The 26,861-nt window shown below is 39.5% G+C and overlaps 1 protein-coding gene across 1 annotated transcript in view; it reads left to right on the plus strand.

Annotated features, from left to right (window-relative positions):
* Positions 1-2,640: 2,640 nt before the first annotated feature.
* LOC134202532 (cholecystokinin receptor-like) overlaps positions 2,641-26,861 on the plus strand; it is a 282,922-nt gene continuing 258,701 nt past the window's right edge. The window contains exons 1-2 of the mRNA XM_062677538.1: positions 2,641-2,798; positions 3,097-3,204. Coding sequence (XP_062533522.1) covers positions 3,159-3,204 — 46 coding nt within the window. The 5' untranslated portion in view covers positions 2,641-2,798; positions 3,097-3,158. The remainder of the gene's footprint in view (positions 2,799-3,096; positions 3,205-26,861) is intronic.

Raw genomic sequence — 26,861 nt, forward strand, 5'->3', positions numbered from 1 at the left:
CACGAAAATTCTCTGAAGTTTCAACGTAATGTTGTAGAGATCTATCAGCAAATTGTACGGAAAATCCAATGAATCTTAGGAGTTTCCACTGAAAATTTCAATCGGCGTGGAAAATTATAGATCAGCGGCGTGGCAAATTTTAAATGGCGGCGCGCCGATGCAAAAATGTCGGCGGCGGCGGCGTGCCAAAAACTGCCGGCGGCGGCGGCGTGGCGCGGCGGCGCACACCTCTATTGATGATGGTCGGATGCAATGGTGTCGGTCACGATGGATGCAATCGCCCATCACTCGGAGTTCACGGCTAGAGGCTAGAGGTAGATGAAGAAGGATAAAATTAGCCCAGAGAGATTTGGTCCAGGTGATTGATTTCATAATCTACATGATCCCGGGATGGGTACGAGTCATGTCATATGACTGACCATATGTTAAGTTGTGCTTGGTACTAAACGACACTTACATTAAAACATGGTTCTAATTCCACAGCAAAATAAATCAACTACACTGATGAAGAAAAAATTGAATTAAATTCATAATTAAATAATTTCATCTATTTGTAGAAGGCATTAGCAATTAAAGATGCACAATCAGCAATAGTGTTAATATATTTTAGATTAGAAAATTGCGCTGTATTACATGTAAATGTTTTAAAAAAGTACACAAAAAATAATTTTCAGAAAAATATTCAAATAAACTTTATCTTATTCTTTGTTATTCATTTTCTGAGAAATTGTATTATTAAACTTGATGTAGACTCGGAGTTTGGAATCAAAGCATTAAATAATTTTTCGTTGACGTATTAGCAGTACCTCCTCTATTATATAAGGGTTACTGCTCCTTGGCTTGTTTCTTATTGTTGTGATTTTTTCAGCAGTAAGCACGCATGTTAGCAAAAAGAAGCAACTAAATTGGTGCTGTATTTCTTTTCTTTGTTTGGAAAACGGGACAGTTCCCCATAATTTTATAAAAAGAATTTTTAAACTTCAAATACTATGTATCATCAATAAGAAATCTATAAATGCCCTGCATTTGCTTGAGTAAATAAAGGCTCAATAGAAACAAAGCAATTCTAATTAAGTATTTAATTATTAGTTTTATTTCCAGAAGTTTTAAATAAACAAATTGGTAATAATACTACAAAGCATGGAAGTTGTCGTTTCCAATATCAATACCTATAATCAAACTCCATAGATCCAAAAGTTAGAAGTTAAATGTAAATACGTTACGTTTATACAAGTCCTACGTCTACTCGCGGTTATGTTGAAAACATTACCCATTGCTCGTTTTGATCTTGACGTTATCAACTTTACCATTTACCTTTCTGTCTCAGTTGTAGATTTCTTGTTAGCTAACTTCACTGGAGCATAACATTCAACGGGACTTTAGTCTAAACGTTATAAAAAGTAACCTCATTATGGAAACAATGGGACCTATTATCGAATCGTACTTGCCACACGTGCTTTTCATATATCACCAAATTTGTTGCTAATTTGTATAGTTCGCGCCCTAAGCGTCTTACAATATTACAAGCTATAATAATTCACTTGATATAACTCCTATTCAATCTCAAAAACTCCACTTCGGACAAACTTTCACTTTAGTTCAAGTCTTCAACTTTTGCTTCCAAAAATGGTCTTCTACGGTTCACAGTCGGAATGCAAGAGAACGTAAAAATCATTTTGTACATTCATCGTACCTATCGTGCTCGCGTTCATTCGTTTGATCATTTTCGTGGCTGTCTTTTTGATTATGAACCAACATTTGAAAATTGAACTCATTTAGTGAATTCCTTATTGACGGTTTATCATCTGAGACCAAGAACGCAATCTTCGTTTTGACAGTAGAGGCTTTTTTTATAATTCCATTTTTTTAAATATTTTTTTTTTATTTCTTTTGGGTTGGGATTAAGATGGATTTTTTTTTATACCTAGGATTGTGTAACCTTGTTACATTACCCTATACCAACGGAAAAAAAATAAATGAAGCGACTGAATTTATTTTTTTATTGCCAAAATCTAAATTAGTCTGATTTTGTGAAATTTTATCTGTTAATTAATGCATAGTCTTATCAGACCAGAAAATTAACAATCTGTGTTGCTGCATTATAATCCTATATTTGATAAATTTAATTAGAAATAGATTAAAGTTAAGCAGTTTGTTTTAATTTAATTTTTAAATTTGACTCTTATTGCAATTTTTTCCTTAAATCTCGTTCAAACTGGACGAATAGGTCTTAACTCCAAAAACCATTTACTTCGGATCATTGAGAGCCTTCTCAATTAAATCTTCCTAAACAACAAAAATTCTTGTTTTGAACCATCCGGTAACAACCGAAAAAAAAACCTCATAAATTCCAATAATTATCTGGAACTGTCCCAGTTCCAAATGACATCAACCTAAGATTTGTCCGTCTGAACGGACTCCACTGTAAACTTATTCATCGACCCGTCAAAATAATCGATGATTTGTTTTGACATTTCTGAGTGACATTCAACTGAGTGGTAATAATGCTGTCCAATGAGCAGCTCGAAGTAGCTCGAAGTTGTTCCTGTCACGCTCATGCCCGTTTGTTGACAAAAAAGAACGAGCAGGACGGGAACAACTTCGAGCTACTTCGAGCTGCTCATTGGACAGCACTAATATAAAAGTGCAAATAAATATTGTGATTTCTATGGAGAAAATCAAAAGTATGCAGATATACGCTATGGATCTAAACGAAACCTATGGATTATGGATAAGAGCACTATGGGATTATCTGCATTTGCTTGCGAGAAAAACTTCTAGGGATCTATGGGACTTGAGTAAGTGTACGGTGTATTATTTATTATGATCTCAATCAGACTCACCACATACGTAACCAATGACGTAAAAGTTTATAGTGTATTGAACTATTTGAATAAAATTGTGAGCTCAATGAATATGGTGAACTACCAGCGTGTCTGGTATTTGGTTATTAATGTAAACATGGAAAGTGCTTCTGTTATTTCTTGTAATTTAGCTGTGATATTGTGAATCTCGATCTTATATGTGTTGTGGTTTTGTGTTTTGTGGTGCTATATAATCGCAACTGGGATTAAGTGATTTATTGATTCATTTTAGGTGCGACGTAGCCCAACAAGAACCATCAAGCGGCGAGAAAAAGATTGCTCGTAGGATGAAGAATGTTTTGGAGACAATCTCTCCCGCACAACTTGGAATTAACAAACCGTAAGTCTGTATTTTAGTGGATTTTATTCTCATTGTAACTGTGCTTCTGAGTGCAACAGACATAGCTCTGAAAAAGATCGATTATGTAGTTATTTTTTCTGAAGATGCGATGAGTGAAATACTCCTAAACGATTACCTTGAAGGTCTTCTAAGTCATAGCACGCAGATCCAATCTTTCCTACAATTTTTGCCAATGAAAATGGGTCAGCTAGTTTTGCCGAAAAGTGTTTACTTTTGTTTGATTGATGAAAGTTCTTTTTTACTACAATCTCCCCTATTTCGAAGGAAGAAAGAGTTTTGTTTAAACGTAGATTGTAGTGTTTTGAATAACGATCATAGGCTTTTTGACGTAGGACTTACGTCTTTCTTTACTATACTGGGTGTCATTTAGATTTTTGGAAATCGAGAGCGTTACGCTGGAAGGGAAGATTTTGAACGTTACTAGCGCCTTTACCTTCCGATGGATTTTTAAGATTTATATATCAATCGACTTGGACACTCTCCACCATTTTGCCTATTTCATTGAAACTTAAGATTATTAACGATAAGCTATTGAAAATTTCAATTCTTGTCAAAGTCAGTAAAAATTTCATATGTAATCAATCTTGTGCATCCCTAACACGGACATCAGAATGCGGTATGTCACGGGCCTTCGGGTCTACCGGAAGATTTTCTTTATGTATAAAAGAAGCAGCCTGCAGTGTGCGAGTCATTACAATTTGTGAAAGCAACGCGTACTGACGTGCTTTTTGCTCGCTCATTTTTCGTTTCGTTCGTTCGTTCGCTTTGTTTACCTACACAGCGACAGCATGCAGTCACCAGCGGTAGAACTGCGGTAGCGGTAGAAAGAAGTGGGCGCATTTTTTTGTCATTCTGTGCTTGATGATGGTCGAATGCAGTGGTGTCGGTTGCGATAGATGCAATCGCCCATCACATCGCTCGGAGTTCACGGCTAGAGGACGATGATGGCCAAGGCAGCGAGGGCAGCGGTGTTGGATGAAGAAGAATAAAATTAGAGAGATTTGGTCTGCTCATCCAGGTGATTGGTTTCATAATCCACATGATCCCAGGATGGGTACGAGTCATATCATATGGCTGATCATATGTTAAGTTGTGCTTGATACTAAACGACAAGTACATTAAACATGGTTATACTATAACAGTTCTGATTACCCAGCAAAAAAAATCAGCTACATTGATGAAAATAAAAATTTGATTAAAATAATTACTTTCATTTATTTGCAGAAGGCATTAGCAATTAAAAATGTACAAACAGCAATTGTGTTAATATCCATTTTAGATTAGAAAATTTCGCTGTATTACATGTAATGTTTTAAAAAAGTTCGCAAAAAATAATTTCCAGAAGAATATGTAAATAAACATTATGTATTCTGTATTATTAAACTTGACGTACACTCGGAGTTTGGAATCAAAACTTTAAATAATTTTTCGTTGACGTGTTAGCAGTACCTACTCTATTTTAGTAGGGTTACTGCTCCTTGGCTTGTTTCTTATTGTTATGATTTTTTTCAGCAGTAAGCACGCATGTCAGCAAAAAGAAGCAAAGAAATTGGTGCTGTATTTCTTTGTTTGGAAAACGGGACAGTTCCCCTAAAATAGCACATTTTGCCCAAGTCTGATCATTTTATTAATAGAATTTTTAAACTTCAAATACTATCACCAATAAGAAATCTATAAATGCCCTACATTTGCTTGAGTAAATAAGGGCTTAATAGTTAGAAACAAAGCAATTCTAATTATGTATTTAATTATTAGTTTTATTTGCAAAAGTTTTGAATAAACAAATTGCTAATAATTCTACACAGCATGGAAGTTGTCGTTTCCAATATCAAAACCTATAATCAAACTCCATAGATCCAAAAGTTAGAAGTTAAATGTAAATACGTTACGTTTATACAAGTCCTACGTCTACTCGCGGTTATGTTGACAACATTACCAATTGCTCTTTTTCAAATTCTCTTTGACCGTATCGAAGATAATTCTCAAATTATCATTCAGTTGCATCGGCTCATATATTACATCTGATCCTGTCTCTCTTATTCTCTGATATTCTGCACCAGAGCTGATGTAATTGCGCCCATAGTTAATAAAATAAGGAGTATAAAGCGTCGATTCATGGATTGCAGTCCTGATCGCTAGTGCCACTTTGTGTATGTCTTTATCCCATTCCTTATGATCGTCCTTCAAGTAAGAACGTATGGCTGCTCCTATTACCCGATTAACCCTTTCTGTGGGGTTATTCTCGGGGTGATAATTGGCGTTCCGCCAATGCGTAACATGGTATTTACTCAAAAGTTTTTCGAATTCCTTTGTCTTGAACTGTACCCCATTATCGGATATCAATATTTCTGGCACACCGAAAACGAGAAATACCATGCTCTCAAGAAACGAGATCAAGGGACCAGTTTTTGCGTCTCTCAGGGGTTGGATTATGACGAATTTGGAGAATAAATCCGTCACCACCAGTAGTACTGAGTTCCCATTTTTGGACCTTGGGAATGGTCCAACAAAGTCTACGGAAATCGTTTGCCATGGCATTGACGCCAATTTTTGTTTTCCCATCAAAGGCATTGTATTAATGTTAGGATATTTAATTTTTTTACATGTTTCGCAACCCTGACAATATTTTCGAATATCATTCTCCATTAATGGCCAATAGAATTGTTCTTGAACTTTTTTATACGTTTTGTTGCGCCCAAAGTGCATTGCATCATGGGTGTCTTGAATTATTTTAAATCGTTCCTGCACCAGCGGGACATATTTCCAACAAAATCTGGGATCTACCGTCTTTGACGATACAAACTTATAAATTTTACCGTTTTCAACCTTAAAATTTTTGTATTTTGTGTTGCTTGACATAATTTTTCGTTTCAATTCCTCATATTCTGGTTCAGTGATGGTAATGGCGTTTACTGCTCTTGACAAAGCATCAGCGCTGATGTTCAATGAGCCCTTACGATATAAGAGCTCAAAATCATATTGCTGTAATTTTAATGCCCAGCGAATTAGTTTTGCTGAACCTCCTTCGGCACTAATACGCCGGAGCCAAATAAGACTTTGAGCATCCGTTATTACCGTAAACCGGGAGCCTTCGACGTAATGTCTAAACTTTTGTATGGCGAGAATTACTCCCAGACATTCTTTTTCGGTTGGTGCATATTTTCGTTGAGTCGCAGAGAGCTTCTTCGAAAAGAACGCAATTGGTCTTTTCACTCCGTCTTGGAGTTGTGTGAGGACCGCTCCAACTGCTACGTTCGAAGCATCTGATTCGATCGTAAACGGTCGCCTAAAGTCCGGGTTAGCTAACACATTTGGAGACACGAGAACTGATTTTATTTGCAGAAACGATTCATCAGCTTCCTTGGTCCACGAAATTTTTCCTTTTGACTTCTTTAGCAAGTCAGTGATCGGTGCCGTTAGGTCACTGAAGCGGTCAATAAATTGCTTATAAAAGCTGACCATACCCACGAATCTCCTAATTTCTTTGGGTGTTTTGGGTATTGGATAATCCAATATCGGTTGGATCTTTGAACTGTCTATTGCCAGACCTTGTTCCGAAAGTGTATAACCTAGGTAGCTTATTTTCATCTGACAAAATTTGGACTTGTCTAGACTAATGGTCAAATTTGCTCGTCGCAACCTTTCAGCAACAATTCGCAGAAGACGAAAGTGTTCACTTAAGTCGTTTGAGGTGATAATAATATCGTCTAGATATACATAGACGTAAGGTTCCAAGTCGAAACCAAGGACTTTGTTCATCAGTTTCGTCTGTGTTATGGGCGCTCCTTTTAGCCCAAAAGGCATAACTTTAAACCGAAATAGTTGTTTACCTGCTCTAAATGATGTAAAGTCCCGACACGATTCTTCTAAAGGAATTTGCCAATAGGCTTTCGAAAGATCTATTACGGTGAAGAATTTTGATCTTTCTATTCGCCCTAGGATCCCAAGCATATCGGGGAATGGATACGCTTCATTTTTGGTTATTTCATTAACCCTGCGACAGTCTAGGCAAATGCGCCAATCGCCTGAGGCTTTTTTGACTGGCAATAACGGATTGCACCATTCCGCAGTCGATTCCTCAATAACATCTAGTTCTAACATTCGAGCTATCTCTTTATCTATCTCTTTCTGAATGTGAGGCGAACAACGGTATTGTGGCGGCTTTTTAGGTTGAGCCCCTTCGACCAACTCGATCTTGTGCGAGAATAGATGAGTTCTACCCAATTTTCCGTTATTAGTAGTTTTAAAAAGTTCTATAATTTGGTCTAATTCTTCTTTTTCGGAATTGGTAAGATTATGTTCTGTGTTAATGTCGACAGTATTTCTACTGTCGGGGTTCTCCAAGAATGGAAGTTCTAGCGACGTGTCTTCAAGTGATTCTTCTTCGACCATATTTGAGAGGTTTGGTTCTATCGTAAAGGCAATTGCTTCTTCCTCTTCCGCGAAAAATGTTTCAATAAGATGAATCCCTTCATTGGTAATTTCGTTTATTGGTTTTAATCCATTTTCATCCGCCAACGCTGGGGTTATTCCAAATGTTATAACCGTGCGATCCGTCCGCGCCTTCCGAAAGGATTAGCGGATGGTTTAAGCGCCACTCCTAATGGAGACCATCCACCTGTTCTAGGGTTGCCCGGCCTAAGACCTTTCAGGGGAAAGGGTTATTATTTTCCAATAATGGAAGGAAAGCGCGAAAATCGACAGGCTATACTGCCGTGTCAAGCATATCTGTCCCATGTCGAAAAATATGCAACTGAGAAAAATGCGATTGAAGTTGGAAACATATTTTTTAGTTTGTAGCTAAATTGCCTCATGAACTTTTGATTAATAAACGTATATCGATGAAAATAGTGTATTTCTGATGGCTTAGTATGTTTCAAAGGATAAACACTGTTTTTTAGTGGAATTTATTTAGTGGGACATATATGCTGCGAAATTGAAGACAAAATTGATAATTCCAAGCATATTTGTCCCAGTGCTAGAGTATCATCAGATTACTATGCGCTTAGCAAAAGTTTAGTTGGGTCTGGATAATAACCTGTTTCAAATTAGATGCATTAGGTCTTTTCAAAACGTATTGTAGTAAGGGCCATACACTAATAACGTAAGCTTTTGGGGGAGGGGGCTCTTACGCTCCATAGAAAAAAATATGTTTGAAACAGCTGACATGGGGACGAGTGTGTCTGAAAAAAGATATTATACCTTACATACTGTAAGGACAGTGAGAATTGGTTCCTATACATAATTTGATCCTGAAAAAAGTTCAGGTCAGTGGCGTTTTGGACATAACCCCCCAGAGACAAACTTTTGACGTAAACTACGTCTAATGTCGTTTTCGGTTATTGCTGGGTCGAACCTAGTTCTGCCCCGGATCCGCTCTAACAGCTGTCAAAACGTTCGGTTATTCGTTCAGGTTGGATCGCGATCCGCACCAGATCCGACCCAAAATGAGTGAGGTTCGCTCTGCCGATTCATCGAGATCCAACCTAGGTTCACCAATACATTCAAACACAAACTGTCAAGCTGGTGTTTATGTTTACGCTAAAGGAAAATGAAAACGTAAAAGACACGGGTGGTTATTTGATTTTGTTTGTTTCATTTTTTAAATTCATCAATTTTATTGGGGTCTTCCACGCAAAAATGAATTATTTTAATTTTGTGCTGTCTTCAAGTTTCTCTGATGGTGAATCGGATTCAGATATCGACATATTTTTCGCTGATTACTTCAGATGGTAGCTCCACTATAAATAAAATGAGGGTTGAAAATTTTGTTGAAAATGTGATTTATGAAAAGTAGTGACGAGAAGGTAGCTGCTATTTATTCACTATTACGTTGTGTATTCGAACATATGCTTTAGATATAATTGCTCTATCAATGGGAAAATAGCGTACCAGAGTATCTGCTGCTATGAAGTTATTTATACCAAAATGTTCATACCATTATTTTATTTATTTTTGCAGTCTGTGCATAACTTGTTCCAGGTTACGGATTTGAAGAATATAAACATAATGTATTAACCCTGGCATTAACCATTTATAAGACTTTGGCAACTATATTGCCATCAACAAATTTATTGTATTTATTAATAAATGATTATTTAAAAATAAATTCAAATGTTTATTTAGGAACAGTTTTTATACGAATTGAGCATAATTTATTAGTGGAAGAAAGGTTTTTAGTTGTAATTCGTTAAAAAACCGACAAAGACATATTTTATCCCATTGATATTATGTTGAATCTCCTGTTTAGATTATGTAGTGAAAAATTATTTGCCTCTCTTGTATATTTGGTTTTTGCAGTTTTGACGAAATCGCAATTTATCCCAAAGGGTCCCCTCTTCTTGGGAGAAAAACAGCAAAAAAATGCAAATAGCAAAAAATAATGCTGTTCAACTCTTGTACGATTTGATTCTTTGTTTTAAAATAAAAGGCCCCAAATCTCAATAAATGTTGTATTGGATTTTTTACAAAGTGTTTCCATATTTTCTTGTTCTGTTCCATTTCAATGACATAATTGATAATTCAAATTTACTGTAACACAATCACTGTTACCCAAAAAGCCATATAGAATCAGCATAATAGTTTATCGGGAAACACGGATTGGCATAAATTCTTTCACGGCAATCCACATTGCCGTCGTCATTCATCACAAGCTCCTAATCACATTAATTTATTGATGGAATAATAGTCATTTTAGTCATTAAACAATTAACAGAAGAAACGTCTGATTTCCCTCCCCCATAATTCATTAAACAAGAAAAAATAACACTAATAACAAAATTCAATAGATGAAAAATGTCTGTTTCTGCCAGCTGATAAAAATGCGAAATGAAAACAAAACAGATGATAGGGATTGAGTTCTCACTAATACCATCATACTGACTCGATCCCGATTCGTTTTTCGTTCGGTTATTCAGAGTCGGGGTCGGACCTGACCCAGGTTTAAAACCGAAAACGACATAAGGGAAGACTCAGATACAGGGTGTAAATCCGAAATTTCCAAATTCGAGACCGTCACGAAATTAGGATAGATTTCAAACGCTAATAGCGTCTTTATCTTTCGATGGATTTTCGACATTTGCTTATCAATCGATTCAGAAACTCTCCAGCAATTTGCCAATTCTATTGATACTATTGATTATCAACGTTAAACTATTGAAAATGTTGTTTCTTTCCAAACCGGGTGAAAAATTCAATTCCGTTCATAAATCCCCAACACGGACATCAGATTGCAGTAAGGTACGGGCCTTTTGATCCACTGCTTCGTTTTCCTGTGTATAAAAGCCCCGTGTTTCGCGTGCGCGCGTCATTTTCAATCTGCATGTCACGGAGATCGGACGATTTCGTTCGCACGGGAGGGCCCGTTGATTGAGATGTATGAGTGATGATGCGGATGAAATTTTTCGTCAGGTGGTGGTGGCGGTCGTGGCAACAGCAGTACATCTTTTCATCCGTGTTCCCAACAGCATCGTTGAATCTGGCAATCAACGTCGTGCTGTTGATGAGGCACATAAGTGGAAATGAATCGGTTCTTTTCAGGACCACCAGGAAGGTTAAGTTGTTAAATTAAATTGTTAAGGTTAAATTTTTTGACGTCAACTACGTCTAAGGGGAAGACTCAGATACAGGGTGTAAAACGGAAATTTCCAAATTCGAGACCTTCGCGAAATTAGGATAGATTTCAAACACTAATAGCGTCTTTATCTTTTGATGGATTTTTAATCACTTACTCTGCAGAAGTCGAATGATGGATTGAATCTTATGAATTTTTGCGTTACTGCTGCCGATTTAACGCAACAATCTCATGAATTTACTCTCAGTCAAACCAAATTCCTCCAATGAAAAATTTAATGCCCTGAAAAGGACAGATTTCAGATCATGCGGATTTCTAATCACCAACACAACAGCAACCATCCGATAGTCAGAATATCACAAGAGTATTTCACTCAAATGCAGATGCTGGCTCTATGGTTCTACCGCTACACCGCAACAGATTGCCATCGTTGGATTCTCTGTCGTATTGATCCTGTTACGAGCGCTACCTACGCCATCGGGAACGAAGAGCGTGCGTCAGAAGGAGAAGCTGCAAAAATGTATTTGCATGGATGGAAATTAAACCTGAAACAAGTAGCAGTCTATCAACTAAAATAATAATCTTGAGGGGAAATTTCACTGGTATTGATGCTATCCATGCGAATAAATTTTTGTTGCGTCCCTGACGCACGGTCGTGATTCCGCCACCGACGGAAACTATCAGCCATCACCAAGCGATTAATATGAACTTTGATCAAAATTCGTCTCGCCTCAAATTATGGCTTAAGAGCTGCTTTTACTGATGACACTTCAGACGCAACCGTAGCAGAGATAAACACCACCATAGCCGCCATCGTAGAGACACGCAAGAAAACTCCATCTGAGTGCTGTTGATGCTGACGACGACGACCGCGCGACCCACACCATCGCCGGGAATAAAATTTCCGGTAGGAGCTCCGCCGATGCCGAAGGTGGTACCACGGTCTGCTCTCCGCGACATCTCGAACGAAATGACTCGCGCGCGCGGAAGAGCTCCTTTCTTGTAATTAATAAAATTGAACCTGTAGCCACGCCCCTTTGGTGAGTGTTTGACGGTTACACAATATTTGCAGTCATACCGGACAACAAAGAGAAGGGACTAATGAGCCATCTTTAATGGTTATAAGAAAAATGCTCTCTCACGCGCGCGTGGCGCAATCAGCCTCATTCCAGTTCAAAACAGCAGCACGTACAGACGTGTTTTTTGCTCGCGCATTTTTGACGTAAACTGTGTCTAAGGGAAAGACTCAGATACAGGGTGTAAAACCGAAATTTTCAAATTCGAAACCGTCACGAAATTAGGATAGATTTCAAACGCTAACAGCGTCTTTATCTTTCGATGGATTTTCGAAATTTGCTTATCAATAGATTCGGAAACTCTCCAGCAATTTGCCAATTCTACTGATACTATAGATTATCAACGTCAAACTATTGAAAATGTTATTTATTTTCAAACCGGGTGAAAAATTCAATTCCGTTCATAAATCCCCAACACGGACATCAGATTGCAGTAAGGTACGGGCCTTTTGATCCACTGCTTCGTTTTCCCTCTGTATAAAAGCCCCATGTTTCGCGTGCGCGCGTCATTTTCATTCTGGATGTCACGGAGAACGGACCAGCGCGGTTCCAGCGATAACGCCTGTGGTTTGGTCTGTTGTGGCAAAAACTCATGGACGATTCAAATCAAGCCCAACTCAGCACCTAAAAACTCATGGATGAGTTGAATCATCGCATGTTTTCTGTATGTATGTAGAATCACGAGCCCGCGTCAAACGGAGAAGCTGCAAAAATGTATTCTCATGGATGACTATCTGCTAAAATTATAAGTCTTTCTCTGAATCGGGATCTCGTGATTCTACTACCGACGGAAAACAATCTGCCATCACCAAGCAATTAAGTTTTACTTTGATCAAAATTCATCTCGCCTCAAGTTGTGACTTGAGAGCTACTTTCATTGATGGTAGCCAATCGTTAGTAGGGGAAATTACGGCTTTGGCAGGTTTTGTTCTATTATTGTCAGGTGGTTTTCTGTAACTAATTATGCTTAAATTTGGCCTAAACATTCTTTGCACATCAAAGAATATTGTGGCCAAATTTCAAAAAACCCCCGCCAACAATAATAAAACAAAACCTGCCAAAGCCATGATTCCCCCTACTTCATACAAGAAAATTTAAACTGAGCGCTGCTAATGTTAATGACGACGACGACCGCGCGACCCACACCATCGCCGGGAATAAAATTTCCGGTAGCAGCTCCGCCGATGCCGAAGGTGGTACCACGGTCTGCTCTCCGCGACATCTCGAACGAAATGGCTCGCGCGTGCGGAAGAGCTGCTTTCTTGTAATCAATAAAGTTGAATCTGTAGCCACGCTCCTTTGGTGAGTGTTTGACGGTTACACAATATTTGCAGCCATACCGGACATCAAAGAGGCGGGACTAATGAGCCATCTTTATTGATGATAAGAAAACTGCTCGCCCCCGCGCGCGTGGCATTTCATTAGAAATGTCGCGGGCGGCGGTCCCAGCATCGGCGGAGTTGCTGAGCGAATCAATCGGTTCTTCTCAGGGCCACCATCCTGTACAAAGGAAGAGGTGTGGCGAATATTGTTCAAAGAGCAAATTAACCACTTTGCGACGCCATAATGTTGCCGTCCGTAGCAGAATCACGAGTGCGCCCTGGGCGGAGATGCTACAAATATGAATTCGTATGGATGGCGTCAGTGTCAGCCAGGTGAAATTTTCTCAAGATCTTATTTGATTTTGTTAGCGTCTTCAGTGATTTGACGGTAGTTATCCTCATTTCTAAAGTTTTAATGGTTAAAAACAGTAAAAAGTGCAATTAAACCTGATAAATTGAAATTTGGAAATACCCATGTTTAGTTAAGCTCATTCAGAATATCTATCGAAAAAATCGAAAAAGAACAATGAATTGAATTTAAACAAACAAAACTAAACTACTCATATTATACAAAACTCGAGAATTCAATAAATTTGTTTTAATTACATAAATACCCGAGTAACACACATGTTGAAAATCAGTTTCTAAAACCCATATATGACCAAATTTGGTCATATATGAGTTACTGTAACCAAATTAACGTTAATTGTGCTGCTAGGGTATATTAGTTCCTTTTTAAATGTAAATTTCATAAGAAATCCAAAGAGTAATTTTGTAATACTCATGGATAATGGCAGTAGATTCTTCATTTCACCAAACTGTTTCACGTAGTTTACGTCGGGCGGTCGTGTCTTGTACACAACCCTTATGATTTTTAGAAGAAATTTTTCTTCCGATTTTTTTCGGAAAACAACCCCCCATTTTCTGGCTGCGCCACTGGTTTAGGTGAATTATGTTTCAGCGCAGATGGATTTTTGGAAGAAGCATCAAAATCAGGTTCCGTGGTAACTCAATACTGCAATACTGCGAAGGTGTTTGATGATTCCTATGAAATTTATTTCAGATTAGCATCTGAGTTGTCGAGTCGAGTGGAAACTTCCACCTGTGTAAGCACATGTTAAGGACCATTTTTTCGTAATAAGTTGCCCTCGACGGGAAATTCGGCCCCATTGTTTGCTATTGAAAATCTATTAGTCACTTCGATCCGAAGCTATTGCAAAAATCTTGTATATATGTAAATGAATTGGGCCTACCTTATAGCCATGCGCTTAAGAACGACTACAAAGCGATGATGCTTATGTGGCTTGGTTGGACTCACGGTCAAAGGAATTTTCGGGTGCAATTAGGCATAAAAGTATTATCCCGTTAGCCTCATCATATACGAATGCAAAAATGGTAATGCCAATAAGGAAAGAAGAAAAAGTGTAAATAAATACATAGAATACGAATAAAAATTAGAGTCTATTCTAACTTAAACTTCAATATAAATCATCTTAATATGCTTCACTTATTACTTTTCAATTTTCACAATGCACAAGAAAAGCATCAACGATGATAGGTGGATTAATCTTTTTACCCATTGAAACTATACCACAACCCATATTCTTTCTCTGAATTATTTGATAATGAAAATTGGCCTCTTCGAAGTAATTTATTACATGTTGTATGAAATTTGATTCAATGGGACAGTTATGCTTGGAAATTCTACAATGGGACAAAATGACCCGATATTTTTCCGCCAAGTTTTCGAACAAACTATATGTATTTATTTGTTCACAATAAAATATACATTAATTTAGAACGTTTGGTGCATAAAACTCAAAATTGATAAAAATCGACATGGGACAGATATGCTTGGGACGGCAGTATAGGGATTCCAAAGAAAATTACTCCCCTTCGAAACACGCTCGATCATTAAGAAGAGCAAAAACCATCTAGTTGAAGGCAGAATATTCGCTTACAGTCGTTATCATCATCGGTTGGCTATAAACAGCTCACCCGATCAGATCTGAAAAAATAGAGAGTGTCCGTTGGTTGGATTCAGGGCCAACCTCCCCAGTAAAACAATCAAAAAGAAAATGCTACAAAATAACGAAACCGGGTGACATGGAAACCTCCTCTACATTATCTCTTCTCGTTCCTGCGAACTAAACAAGTCGGATTGTCTGTGGTACCCTATTGCTATTTATTCAAACTCATCAAACAATATACATATTCGCAGTTCAATTCAATTATTTATTTCGTAGGCCTACAATCTATCCATTCAAAAACTCTCTCTCTCTTCATTTCTTCTGTTCACTTCTATTCTTTCGTAATCTAATTACATATCTCCTATCACGTGCTTTTGTGCGGTGTGGGCATTCACTTTCAGGGATCGGCTAATAGAAAACGATCAGTAGGTAATGTCTGTGACATAACCGCTAAGTGAACGTAGGACTCGACTTGACCATGCCTTTAAGATACATAATATGTCCGAATTTCTCACATCAACTATTTTGGATAAATAATCGGCGTTGCATACCATTCCTTGGCAAAATCTCAAACCGAAATCAAACCGACACAGAAAACAAATCTACCTCGAACAAGAATCATCAAAAACAATTCAGGAAGTACCTGTCCGGTCACGGAATATTAGCTTCGACAGTGGCAACATTCCTACTGAAGGACTGCCTGAAATAAGCCACAAGTTGGCCCAGCAGGGGATGTAGGGCCTCCTAATCCGTGCGATAGCGACTGAAGGAGAACATTATTTTTAACTCTTAGAGCCTTGAAAAAGGCTGTTTGCTTCAGCTAAGTCCAAAAGTAAGGAAACGATCTTTCAAATAACCGCGAATTTCTAGTGGTGGTATAAAAAGACTGAATGCTCTGCGAGCGAATGCACTTTTCTTTTATAATTTATTTTGAATCTTCTCTGCTTCCTAATTGGTGGGCCAATCAGCCAGTGTCTTGTATCCCGCTTCTTTGTCAGCCAAAGCGTCATCATCATCAACGCGTTCGAGAAGGGCTTCTTCTTTTGACGTAGGACTTACGTCTCTCTTTAATATACCAGGTGTCATTTCAAAATATTCAAATCGACCGCGTTACGCTGTGTTGAAAGATTTTAAACGTTAATAGCGTTCGTCTCAGTGGACGAATTTCTGCGGTAAGCCCCTCAATCGACAGATTTCAAGTATGCCTTCCATGTCCATGCTTGATAAGACCCGAAAAACTTGTTTCAATAGGCATGAAACTGTTTTCAATGAAAAACATTGAGATCAAGGGAACCTATAAATATGGGTACCGCATAATTCTTGCATCATTCCATTACCACGTTCTGATTGGTGCAGACACCAGCGAATGAGCAGCCGCTGGGTCTGCCGAGAAGCCATAAAATAGCGCAACGCGATTTTTTCCTTTCATTCTTACCGGGACAAGCGAAGCAACCGCATCATCGGCACTCACACCTTTTAGCAGGGAATGAAGTCATTGATGCCACCATCATCAGCCGAAACCTAGCCAGTACAGTAGCAGTCCACCCTACAGACCCGACAAAGCAGCAATGCTGAGCAGATACCGGCAGCAGCAGCAGAGTCGAGCCGAGACCGGCCGGCATCGGTGATGAGCCGAGACAGGCTGAAGAAAAGCCACATGATGCAGCATGTATGTCCAAAAAACAAACGGTTCTTCAGAGAGCCAATGATAGAGATCAATATCAAAGCTTTCGAATCCCTTCGGGATAGAAATTGCAGGGTTGTTACGGAGATCCTGAAATATTTTCCGCGCCGACTAAAATCAAATCCACGCCATTTCGCGCGACATGAAAATCCATTCTGCGCCAAATCCGCGCGACCCAAAACTAAATTCTAAGCAAATACACGTTAAATATCAATGTTAAATATTACTCTGAACATTATAACAATTTAGTGAACGTTTTTATAATATTACTGATTTTAAGTATATGTTTTAACTTCAACGTTACACATGTTTGTACAAAATTGAAAATAGGATTAAGGAAAAAGCAGTTGATATAACAACTCATCTAGATGGTCCGTCTTGGAATTTCTGAAGAAGTCGCTCCAAAATTTTCTTCTCCGAGAACATCTGTGGAAATTTCTCCATTCTTGCAAAAGGTTCCCCGGAAATTTATGCGGAATTTCATTTTTTCATATTTTTTGTGAATTCCTCAAAAACAACATGCAGGAAATTTTCGGAAACTGTATGTGGACACCCCTAATTAATTCCTACAGAAATCGCTTGGGAAATTCTAACAGAAATTGGTTGGTGACTTCCTGCTGAAAAACTTCCGAAAAATCTGTTGTTAAATTTTCAGGATTTTTCACAGAAATTCTTGTGATCATAGCTAAATAAACTTCGAAGGAAATCGCAACGTGAATTCTTGCGGGAATTTCTCGGGAATCTCTGCAAAAACTCTTCCGGGAAAACATTTTCAAAAATTTTCAACAATTTTTTTTTCAAAATCAACATCAAAAACAATTTCTGTGGAAGCACTTAAAAGACGGGTGTTCATGTCCTTCAACAGACATGTTTTGAATGCGCCATGTTTCAGAATGGTTTAAAAATGACAACAAGTGGCGCCCCTCTCATAACATTTGTTTAATCAATGCTCAAGAGTGTAACCATGGAATTCAAACAGGGTTTGTTAATATCCGAAAATTGATGTTAGTAAATAACTACAAACTTTAATTTTGTTCTCGAAAACATTTGCTAACGAGAATAAAGCCCATCTAGACAGACATAAAACTAATTTTCAAATAAACGTCCTTAGATATAGAATTTCATTTGTTTAAATAATCCTAAAACTAAATCCGCACAAAGTCCTAAAATCGTTATGTAAATCCGCGCCGAATCCGCGAAAACCACAAAATCCGCTAAAATCGCGAAATCCGCTTAGTCGTAACAACCCTGAAATTGTACTTGGAAGCCAAATCCAATATTCTAGAGATAAAATTTTATGCGTGATTTTCATAAATAGCTTTAAAACTAACAGTGGATAATTTTTCTGACTTAACCGCGAAGTGGACGAAGGACTTCACTTGACCATGCCTTTAAAGATTCATAAGATGTTCAAATCTTTCACATAATCTTATTTGGATTAAAAACCACCGATAACAGCTCAAACATTAATAAACTATCAATCGATTTTTCATCAAATGTTGGATTTTTTAGCATTGATAAAAAAATGTAGAAAAACATTGTTTGATACTGACCGCACACAAAGCGAACGTGACTGAATGATCATGTTATGAATTCTAAATCTTATCACCCGAAATCCCATGTCTGGGTGTTTCCTTCCTTCTGCTAACTAACAATGTTGTCTCAGAAAAGAACACCCTACTTCCCACCTGAACTGCAATTCTAAGCTCGCTTGCCCGGCTTATTGGCCTGTATCTAGCGAAAAGTCCCGTTAAGAAATAGACGCCAGCAGCGAGCAGAAGCGTAAAAAAAAGAAGCCCTTCTCGAACGCGTTGATGATGATGACGCTTTGGCTGACAAAGAAGCGGGATACAAGACACTAGCTGATTGGCCCACCAATTGGGAAGCAGAGAAGATTTAAAATTAAGTAGGTATAAAAGAAAAGTGCATTCGCTCGCAGAGCATTCAGTCTTTTATACCATCACTAGAAATTCGCGGTTATTTGAAAAGATCGTATTCTTACTTTTTGCACTTAGCCGAAGCAAACAGCCTTTTTCAAGGCTCTAAGAGTTAAAAATTATGTTCTCCTTCAGTCGCTATCGCACGGATTAGAAGGCTCTTCAGTGGAAGGGCTGAGATACAGTCTACATCCCCTGCTGAGCCAACTTGTGGTTTATTTCAGGCAGTCCTTCAGTGGGAAGGTTGCCACTGTCGAGGCTAATATTTCGTGACCGGACAGATACTTCCTGAATTTTTTTTTGATGATGGTTCGAGGTAGATTTGATTTCTGTGTCGGTTTGATGAGAAGATTTTACCAAGGAATGGTATGCAACGCCGATTATTTATCCAAAATAGTTGATGTGAGAAATTTGGACATATTATGTATCTTAAAGGCATGGTCAAGTCAAGTCCTACGTCCACTTAGCGGTTATGTCACAGACATTACCCACTGTTCGTTTTTACGCTTGTTGCTCGCTGCTGGCGTCTATTTCCTAACGGGACTTTTCGCTTGATACAGGCCAATAAGCCGGGCAAGCGAGCTTAGAATTGCAGTTCAGGTGAGAATTACGTGTTCTTTTCTGAGACAACATTGTTAGTAGTAGAAGGAAGGAAACACCTGAACATGGGATTTCTAGTGATAAGATTTGGAATTGGTAACATGGGACGATCATTCAGTCACGTTCGCTTTGTGTGCTGTCAGTATCAAACAATGTTTATCCAGATATTTCTTGATCAATGCCAAAAAATCCAACATTTGATGAAAAATCGATTGATAGTTTATTAATGTTTGAGCTGTTATCGGTGTTTTTTTTGACGTAGGACTTACGTCTCTCTTTACTATACCGGGTGTCATTTCAAATTTTTTAAATCGACCGCGTTACGCTGTGTTGAAAGATTTCAAACGTGAATAGCTTTTGCCCTATTGAACAGTTTTCTGCAGTTAACCACTCAATCAACAGCTTTCAAATATGCCTTTCATATTCATGCTTGATAATATCCGAAAACTTGTTTCAATAGGCCCAAAACTGTTTTCAAAGCAAAATATTGAATTCACGAGAACCTATAAATATGAGTACCGCATCATTCTTGCATCATTCCATTGCCACGCTCTGATTGGTGCAGACGTCAGCGAATAAGCTCTCGCTAGGTCAGGAAGGCATAAAAAAGCGCAGCACGATTTTTTTTCCTCTCAATCTGACCTTGAGATCTGACAAGAACAGGCAAAGCAATCACAGCATCGCCAGAACTTTTGAAGTGTTGCTCCATCGTCTAAGCTACGCAACCGCAAACTTAAGCTTTCTTAAGAGCAAAGCAGAATCGTCAGCATCATCGGCATTTTCGATCCGGCATTGTCGAGGCCACCGCACAAAGGAGAAGCCTACCGGACAGTAAGCGCGGCTCGGCGGTGTGACAATAGACTGTCAATGACAACACTGAACAAGATGAATTATTGACAGTGGCTGATTTTCTACCCGCCACTTCCACAGCCAGGCGCTATCGTATATGCGCAAATAGCCAGCATGAGCTAACCTCCAGAAATTGATATGGCGAAAGACATCTAACGCTGGTTTTCTCAAAATTAGGAACTTTTCATGAAAAACTATATGGTACCGGTTATGATGGATGGTGTTCGCTAGTACGCCTACCAAATATTTTTGACGTAGGACTTACGTCTCTCTTTACTATACCGTATGTCATTTTAAATATTCAAATCGACCGCGTTACGCTATGTTGAAAGATTTTAAACGTTAATAGCGTTCGCCTCAGTGGACGAATTTCTGCGGTAAGCCCTCAATCGACAGATTTCAAGTATGCCTTCCATGTCCATGCTTGATAAGACCCGAAAAATTTGTTTCAATAGGCATGAAACTGTTTTCAATGAAAAACATTGAGATCAAGGGAACCTATAAATATGGGTACCGCATAATTCTTGCATCATTCCATTACCACGTTCTGATTGGTGCAGACACCAGCGAATGAGCAGCCGCTGGGTCTGCCGAGAAGCCATAAAATAGCGCAACGGGATTTTTTCCTTTCATTCTGACCGGGACAAGCGAAGCAACCGCATCATCGATTGAACAGCACTTTTAGTAGGGAATGAATTCTGCACCGACCGCTTTTTCGGTTCGTCACCATCGAAGCGACCATCATCATCCGAAACCTAGCCAGCACATCAGCAGTCCACCCTACGTTCGCTTTGTGTGCGGTCAGTAGCAAACAATTTTTATCTAGATATTTCTTGATCAATGCCAAAAAATCCAACATTTGATGAAAAATCGATTGATAGTTTATTAATGTTTTAGCTGTAATCGGTGTTTTCTTTATCCAAATAAGATTATGTGAGAGATTTGGACATCTTATGAATCTTTAAAGGCATGGTCAAGCGAAGTCCTTCGTCCACTTCGCGGTTAAATCAGAAAATTATCTACTGTTAGTTTTGACGCTATTTATGAAAATCACGCATCAAATTTTAACACTAGAATATTGGAATTGGCACCCAAGTACAATTTCTATCCCGAAGGGTATTGAAAGCTTTGATATTGATCTCTATTATTGGCTCTCTGAAGAACCGTTTGTTTTTTGGACATACATGCTGCATCATGTTGCTTTTCTTCAGCCTGTCTCGGCTCATCACCGATGCCGGCCGGTCTCAGCTCGATTCTGCTGCTGCTGGCGGTATCTGCTCAGCATTGCTGCTTTGTCGGGTGTGGGTGTAGGGTGGACTGCTGCTGTACTGGCTAGGTTTCGGCTGATGATGGTGGCTTCGATGGTGTCGAGCCGAAAAAGCGGTCGGTGCAGACTTCAATCGATGATGCGGTTGCTTCGCTTGTCCCGGTCAGAATGAAAGGAAAAAATCGCGTTGCGCTATTTTATGGCTTCTCGGCAGACCCAGCGGCTGCTCATTTGCTGGTGTCTGCACCAATCAGAGCGTGGTAAAGGAATGATGCAAGAATTATGCGGTACCCATATTTATAGGCTCCCTTGATCTCAATGTTTTTCATTGAAAACAGTTTCATGCCTATTGAAACAAGTTTTTCAGGTCTTATCAAGCATGGACATGAAAGGCATACTTGAAATCTGTCGATTGAGGGGCTTACCGCAGAAATTCGTCCATTGAGACGAACGCTATTAACGTTTAAAATCTTTCAACACAGCGTAACGCGGTCGATTTGAATGTTTTGGAATGACTCCCGGTATAGTAAAGAGAGACGTAAGTCCTACGTCAAAATCGTGCTGCGCTTTTTTATGCCTTTCTGACCTAGCGAGAGCTCATTCGCTGACGTCTGCACCAATCAGAGCGTGGCAATGGAATGATGCAAGAATGATGCGGTACTCATATTTATAGGTTCTCGTGAATTCAAAATTTGGTTTGAAAACAGTTTTGGGCCTATTGAAACAAGTTTTCGGATATTATTAAGCATGAATATGAAAGGCATACTTGAAAGCTGTTGATTGAGTGGTTAACTGCAGAAAACTGTTCTATAGGGCAAAAGCTATTAACGTTTGAAATCTTTCAACACAGCGTAACGCGGTCGATTTAAAAATTTGAAATGACACCCGGTATAGTGAAGAGAGACGTAAGTCCTACGTCAAAATAGCCTCTCACCGCCACGCATCACCAACCAAAATTGGGAGCAGGCAAATCCAAAATATTCTTAACCAAGCGCGCTTGGCTGATTTAATTTGCATGCATGCGTTTGTTCTACTCACGGACCATCTGTATTATTGTCGCCGTTGTAGCTCCACGACGGGGACGCTGCTATCGGTCGCTTGCTGGACGATGCTGTTGACCGGTCGAAGAACGGTGCGGTGCCGCAGGCGGCCTGATGAGCGGACGACGCCTACGCACGTGCTCCACGGACGGAGATGGCGACGCTTGCCATGTGCTTACGGGTTGGTGGAGAAGGTGACGCTTACCTACGGCTCATCTAACACGATGCCGGTCTCTTACACCGCGGTCGCGGTGCGCGCTCTGTTGCGGTTCCTTCTTCTACTACGCTACGGCCCGATGTCCACGTAGCGTCTTTTCAACGCTGCCTGCACAAGGCGTTAAAAGGACGCAGATGTGCATCGGAAAAAGCGGTAACGCAGCGTCACCGCACCGCTGCACACCTGCGTTTTTTCAACGCCCCGTGCACGCAGCGTTGAAAAAACGCTACGTGGGCATCGGCCCTACGGTAGTCCTCATGCGCCGACGGCGCCTCGCCAACGAGATGTGGACTTTGCTTCTGCTGCTGCTGCGCTCTCGGTCGTCACCGACAGCGGGAAAACGTTGCTGTTGCTGACTTACTTGCTGCCTTCGCCCTGCCTGGGCGCGAGATTGACGGTCGCGGCCCCTTCCGGCAAAGTGGACCGCCGGGAAACTTCGAAGCTGCAAGGTGGGGTCAGGAGTGGTCACTGGTAAACGGGTGAGGTGACGGGCTTTCAGCACACCGGCCACGATTCTGAAGATTAAACGTGTTCGCCACGCTGTTACAAGCACATTCAAAGCACATTTAAAAGCACGTGATTTACCTGATTGTCGCTCCACACTCGCACACTTTCCTCAACCAGCACAGTATATATCTAAACTAGGAACTAGTTAACGACTGTCTTTGCTATAACTAGGAGAGGCTTAACTCGAATTAGTAAATTCAAAGAGGCTACCATGTCACTTGTCTACCTGTAAGATCACCTCACGACGCGAAACTAAATCGGACAACTCCTGCCTCTTCCACAATCCAGATCAAAGTGAACGAGTCACAGTCAAGAATCCTCAGATTAAATGTAAGATTGTCCTAATTCTTAGCCTTCGGTTTTGACCTCACGAAGTCCCTAGATCGCATTGCTCCTCCTAACGATCGAAGTGCAGGAAGCAATTAATCCATTCGGATTACAGCCTACTTTGCCTGCCGATCTTTCCCGAAAATTATTAAAGAGGCTATGTTGGGATTTTCCCCAGGTGGATGGTCACTAACCGACTCCGTGACGTAATCACATGCGCTCGCCTTTGCCAACACATGGTTTGCACGTTGATCTGTTGATCTAGAACGTTCTTTGCTTCGCGAGCGCGAGAGAATTTGGAATCTAGAAGAGCTTTTTGATTGTCTGGAAACGCGGTACAACGGAATGCTAGGAAATTTCAAATTTTGTACTATTTACAAAAACTATTAATAAAACTACTTTCTATATTTAAATCAAGTTCATATTCAATTATACTAAATATTTACAAAACTGTAACGGACCGAATGGCCGTTACAATGTGTTCCAAAAATCTATCCCCAAAATAAGCGTTTTTGAAATTTCAGAAATCAATAGAGGTGGAATCACATGGGTCTTACCTTGAAAAGTGAATGGGATTTGAATTAGCCCTTCACAGTTCAAGACCGTCTCATCTGCAGTTTTCACTGTTAAATTAATTGGATGTATTCTAAATCGGTGTTTATTAATTAGTTTTTTGGAGTTCAGAATACTAACGCTGGCCCCAGAATCTAATAGCGCGGAAATAGGTGTACCTAATACTTCGACTTCGATGTACGGACACCGATTAGGTTTTGTATTGATCTGAAAGACAGTATTGTATTTATAATATGATTTAATCGATTCTTGTGGCATATTGTCGGCTTTTTGAGCCAAGGAGTTTTTTGGTATTTCAGAAGGATCACTCCCTACGATCGATCTGAATTCTCGTTTTCCTGATTCGGAGTCGGAAATCGATGGTTATTTGGACAGTTCGCTGTAATATAGTTCATTTGTCCACAGAAATGGCAGAATATCTTTTTTTGCTTCTCACAATTGCGCCAAAAGTGGCCATATTGCCGGCAATTCCAACATAGAATGTTGTTCTGGTCATCTTGAACCATTTTTGGTATGGTTCCTGTGGGTTCTCTTCCCTGTTCCGCAATTTTCCTACGTCTTATGGCCTGCCCTATTGCATTAAGTTCCTCTTCTTGGTCCGTATAATATTCTACCCCTTGATCTATCTCTTCAACGCTATTTACCATATGTGGTCTATTTCTGGGGTAGCTATTATAGCTCCTGTACATAGACTTGTCCAAACCGTGACAAATGGTTACAAGTTCGTCTATTCTTTCAATTCTGTAGATTGTTAGAAAGGGTTTGTAGCTGTCCTTCATGTTTTCCGTTAGAATATCTAGTTTCCTGTCTTCCGACATTGGCTTAGTCAATTGTTGCGCAAGTTTTTCAATAGCTGAAACGAAAGCATTGAAGGTTTCTTGCGGAAGTTGTCTTCTGTCAAGAAATTGTCGCTCGATAACTTTATCTTCGTTGGGTTGTTCAAACCGCAGTCTCAGTTGGTGCTTAAGCCCCGACCAAGTTGTGAATTTGTTGCAGAAGGTGAAAAACGAACAGTGGGTAATGTCTGTGACATAACCGCTAAGTGGACGTAGGACTTGACTTGACCATGCCTTTAAGATACATAATATGTCCAAATTTCTCACTTCAACTATTTTGGATACATAATCGGCGTTGCATACCATTCCTTGGCCAAATCTTCTCATCAAACCGACACAGAAATCAAATCTACCTCGAACAAGAATCATCTAAAACAATTCAGGAAGTATCTGTCCGGTCACGAAATATTAGCCTCGACAGTGGCAACCTTCCCACTGAAGGACTGCCTGAAATAAACCACAAGTTGGCTCAGCAGGGGATATATCTGTATCTCAGCCCTTCCACTGAAGAGCCTTCTAATCCGTGCCATAGCGACTGAAGGAGAACATTATTTTTAACTCTTAGAGCCTTGAAAAAGGCTGTTTGCTTCGGCTAAGTGCAAAAAGTAAGAAAACGATCTTTTCAAATAACTGCGAATTTCTAGTGAAGGTATAAAAAATCATAAGGGTTGTGTACAAGACACGACCGCCCGACGTAAACTACGTAAAACAGTTTGGTGAAATGAAGAATCTAGTGCCAGTGCAAGAATACATATTTGCAGCAGCTCTCTACAATACGCGCTCGTTATTCTGCTTCTGCTTCGTGAGAAGAACCGATTTTTCCAATATCCCATATGTATTTGGAATAAAATTTGCTGAGCAACTCCACCGATGCTTAGAGATATCATAAAATCTCGATTAATCGATTAGTAAATAATCGATTACTCTCGAGTCTTGACGATTATTGAATCGATTCATCGTTGAGTAGTAATCGAATCAAAATTTATCGATTATCATAACGATGAATCGATTAATCGAAGTAATCGACATCTAAAAGTTGTCGTAAAATCCCGAATTATCGATTAGTAACTAATCGATTACTCTCGATTCTTGTCGATTATTGAATCGATTAATCGTTGGGAAGTAATCGATTCAAAATTAATCGATTATCACAACAAATAATCGATTAATCGAAGTAATCGATTAATTTGTGATATCTGTTGTTGTCAGTAATCGAATCTCCGCGATATTTCAAATGAAATGCCACGCGCGCGGGGGAAAGCAGTTTTCTTATAATCAATAAAGATGGCTCATTAGTCTTGCCTCTTTGTTGTCCGGTATGACTGCAAATATTGTGTACCCGTCACACACTCACTAAAGGGGCGTGGCTACAGGTTCAACTTTATTGATTACAAGAAAGCAGCTCTTCCGCGCGCGAGCCATTTCGTTCGAGATGCCGCGAAAAGTAGATCGTGGTCCCACCATCGGCATCAACGAAGCTCCTACCGGGAATTTTATTCTCACCGATGGAGTGGGTCGTGCGGTCGTCATCATCAACATCAGCAGCGCTCATATTAAAATTTTCTGAAGTACTAACGATTGGCTACCAAAGTAAAACTTAATTGCTTGGTGATGGCAGATAGTTTTCATCGGTAGCATGATCACGAGCTCGCGTCAGAGAAAGACGATGCCGAAAATTATTCGCGTGGATAGCAGTGGCAGTCAAGTGAAATTTCCCCTCAAGATTATAATTTTAGTAGATAGTCTGCTACTTGCTGCTACTTGCTTGCTACTTGCTTGCTACTTGCTGTTTTATTTTCATCCATGCGAATACATATTTGCAGCTTCTCCTTCTGCCACGCGCTCGTGATTCTACTAC

This window comes from Armigeres subalbatus, unplaced genomic scaffold (assembly GCF_024139115.2).
Source record: "Armigeres subalbatus isolate Guangzhou_Male unplaced genomic scaffold, GZ_Asu_2 Contig1255, whole genome shotgun sequence".
In the NCBI taxonomy this organism is placed as follows: domain Eukaryota; kingdom Metazoa; phylum Arthropoda; class Insecta; order Diptera; family Culicidae; genus Armigeres; species Armigeres subalbatus.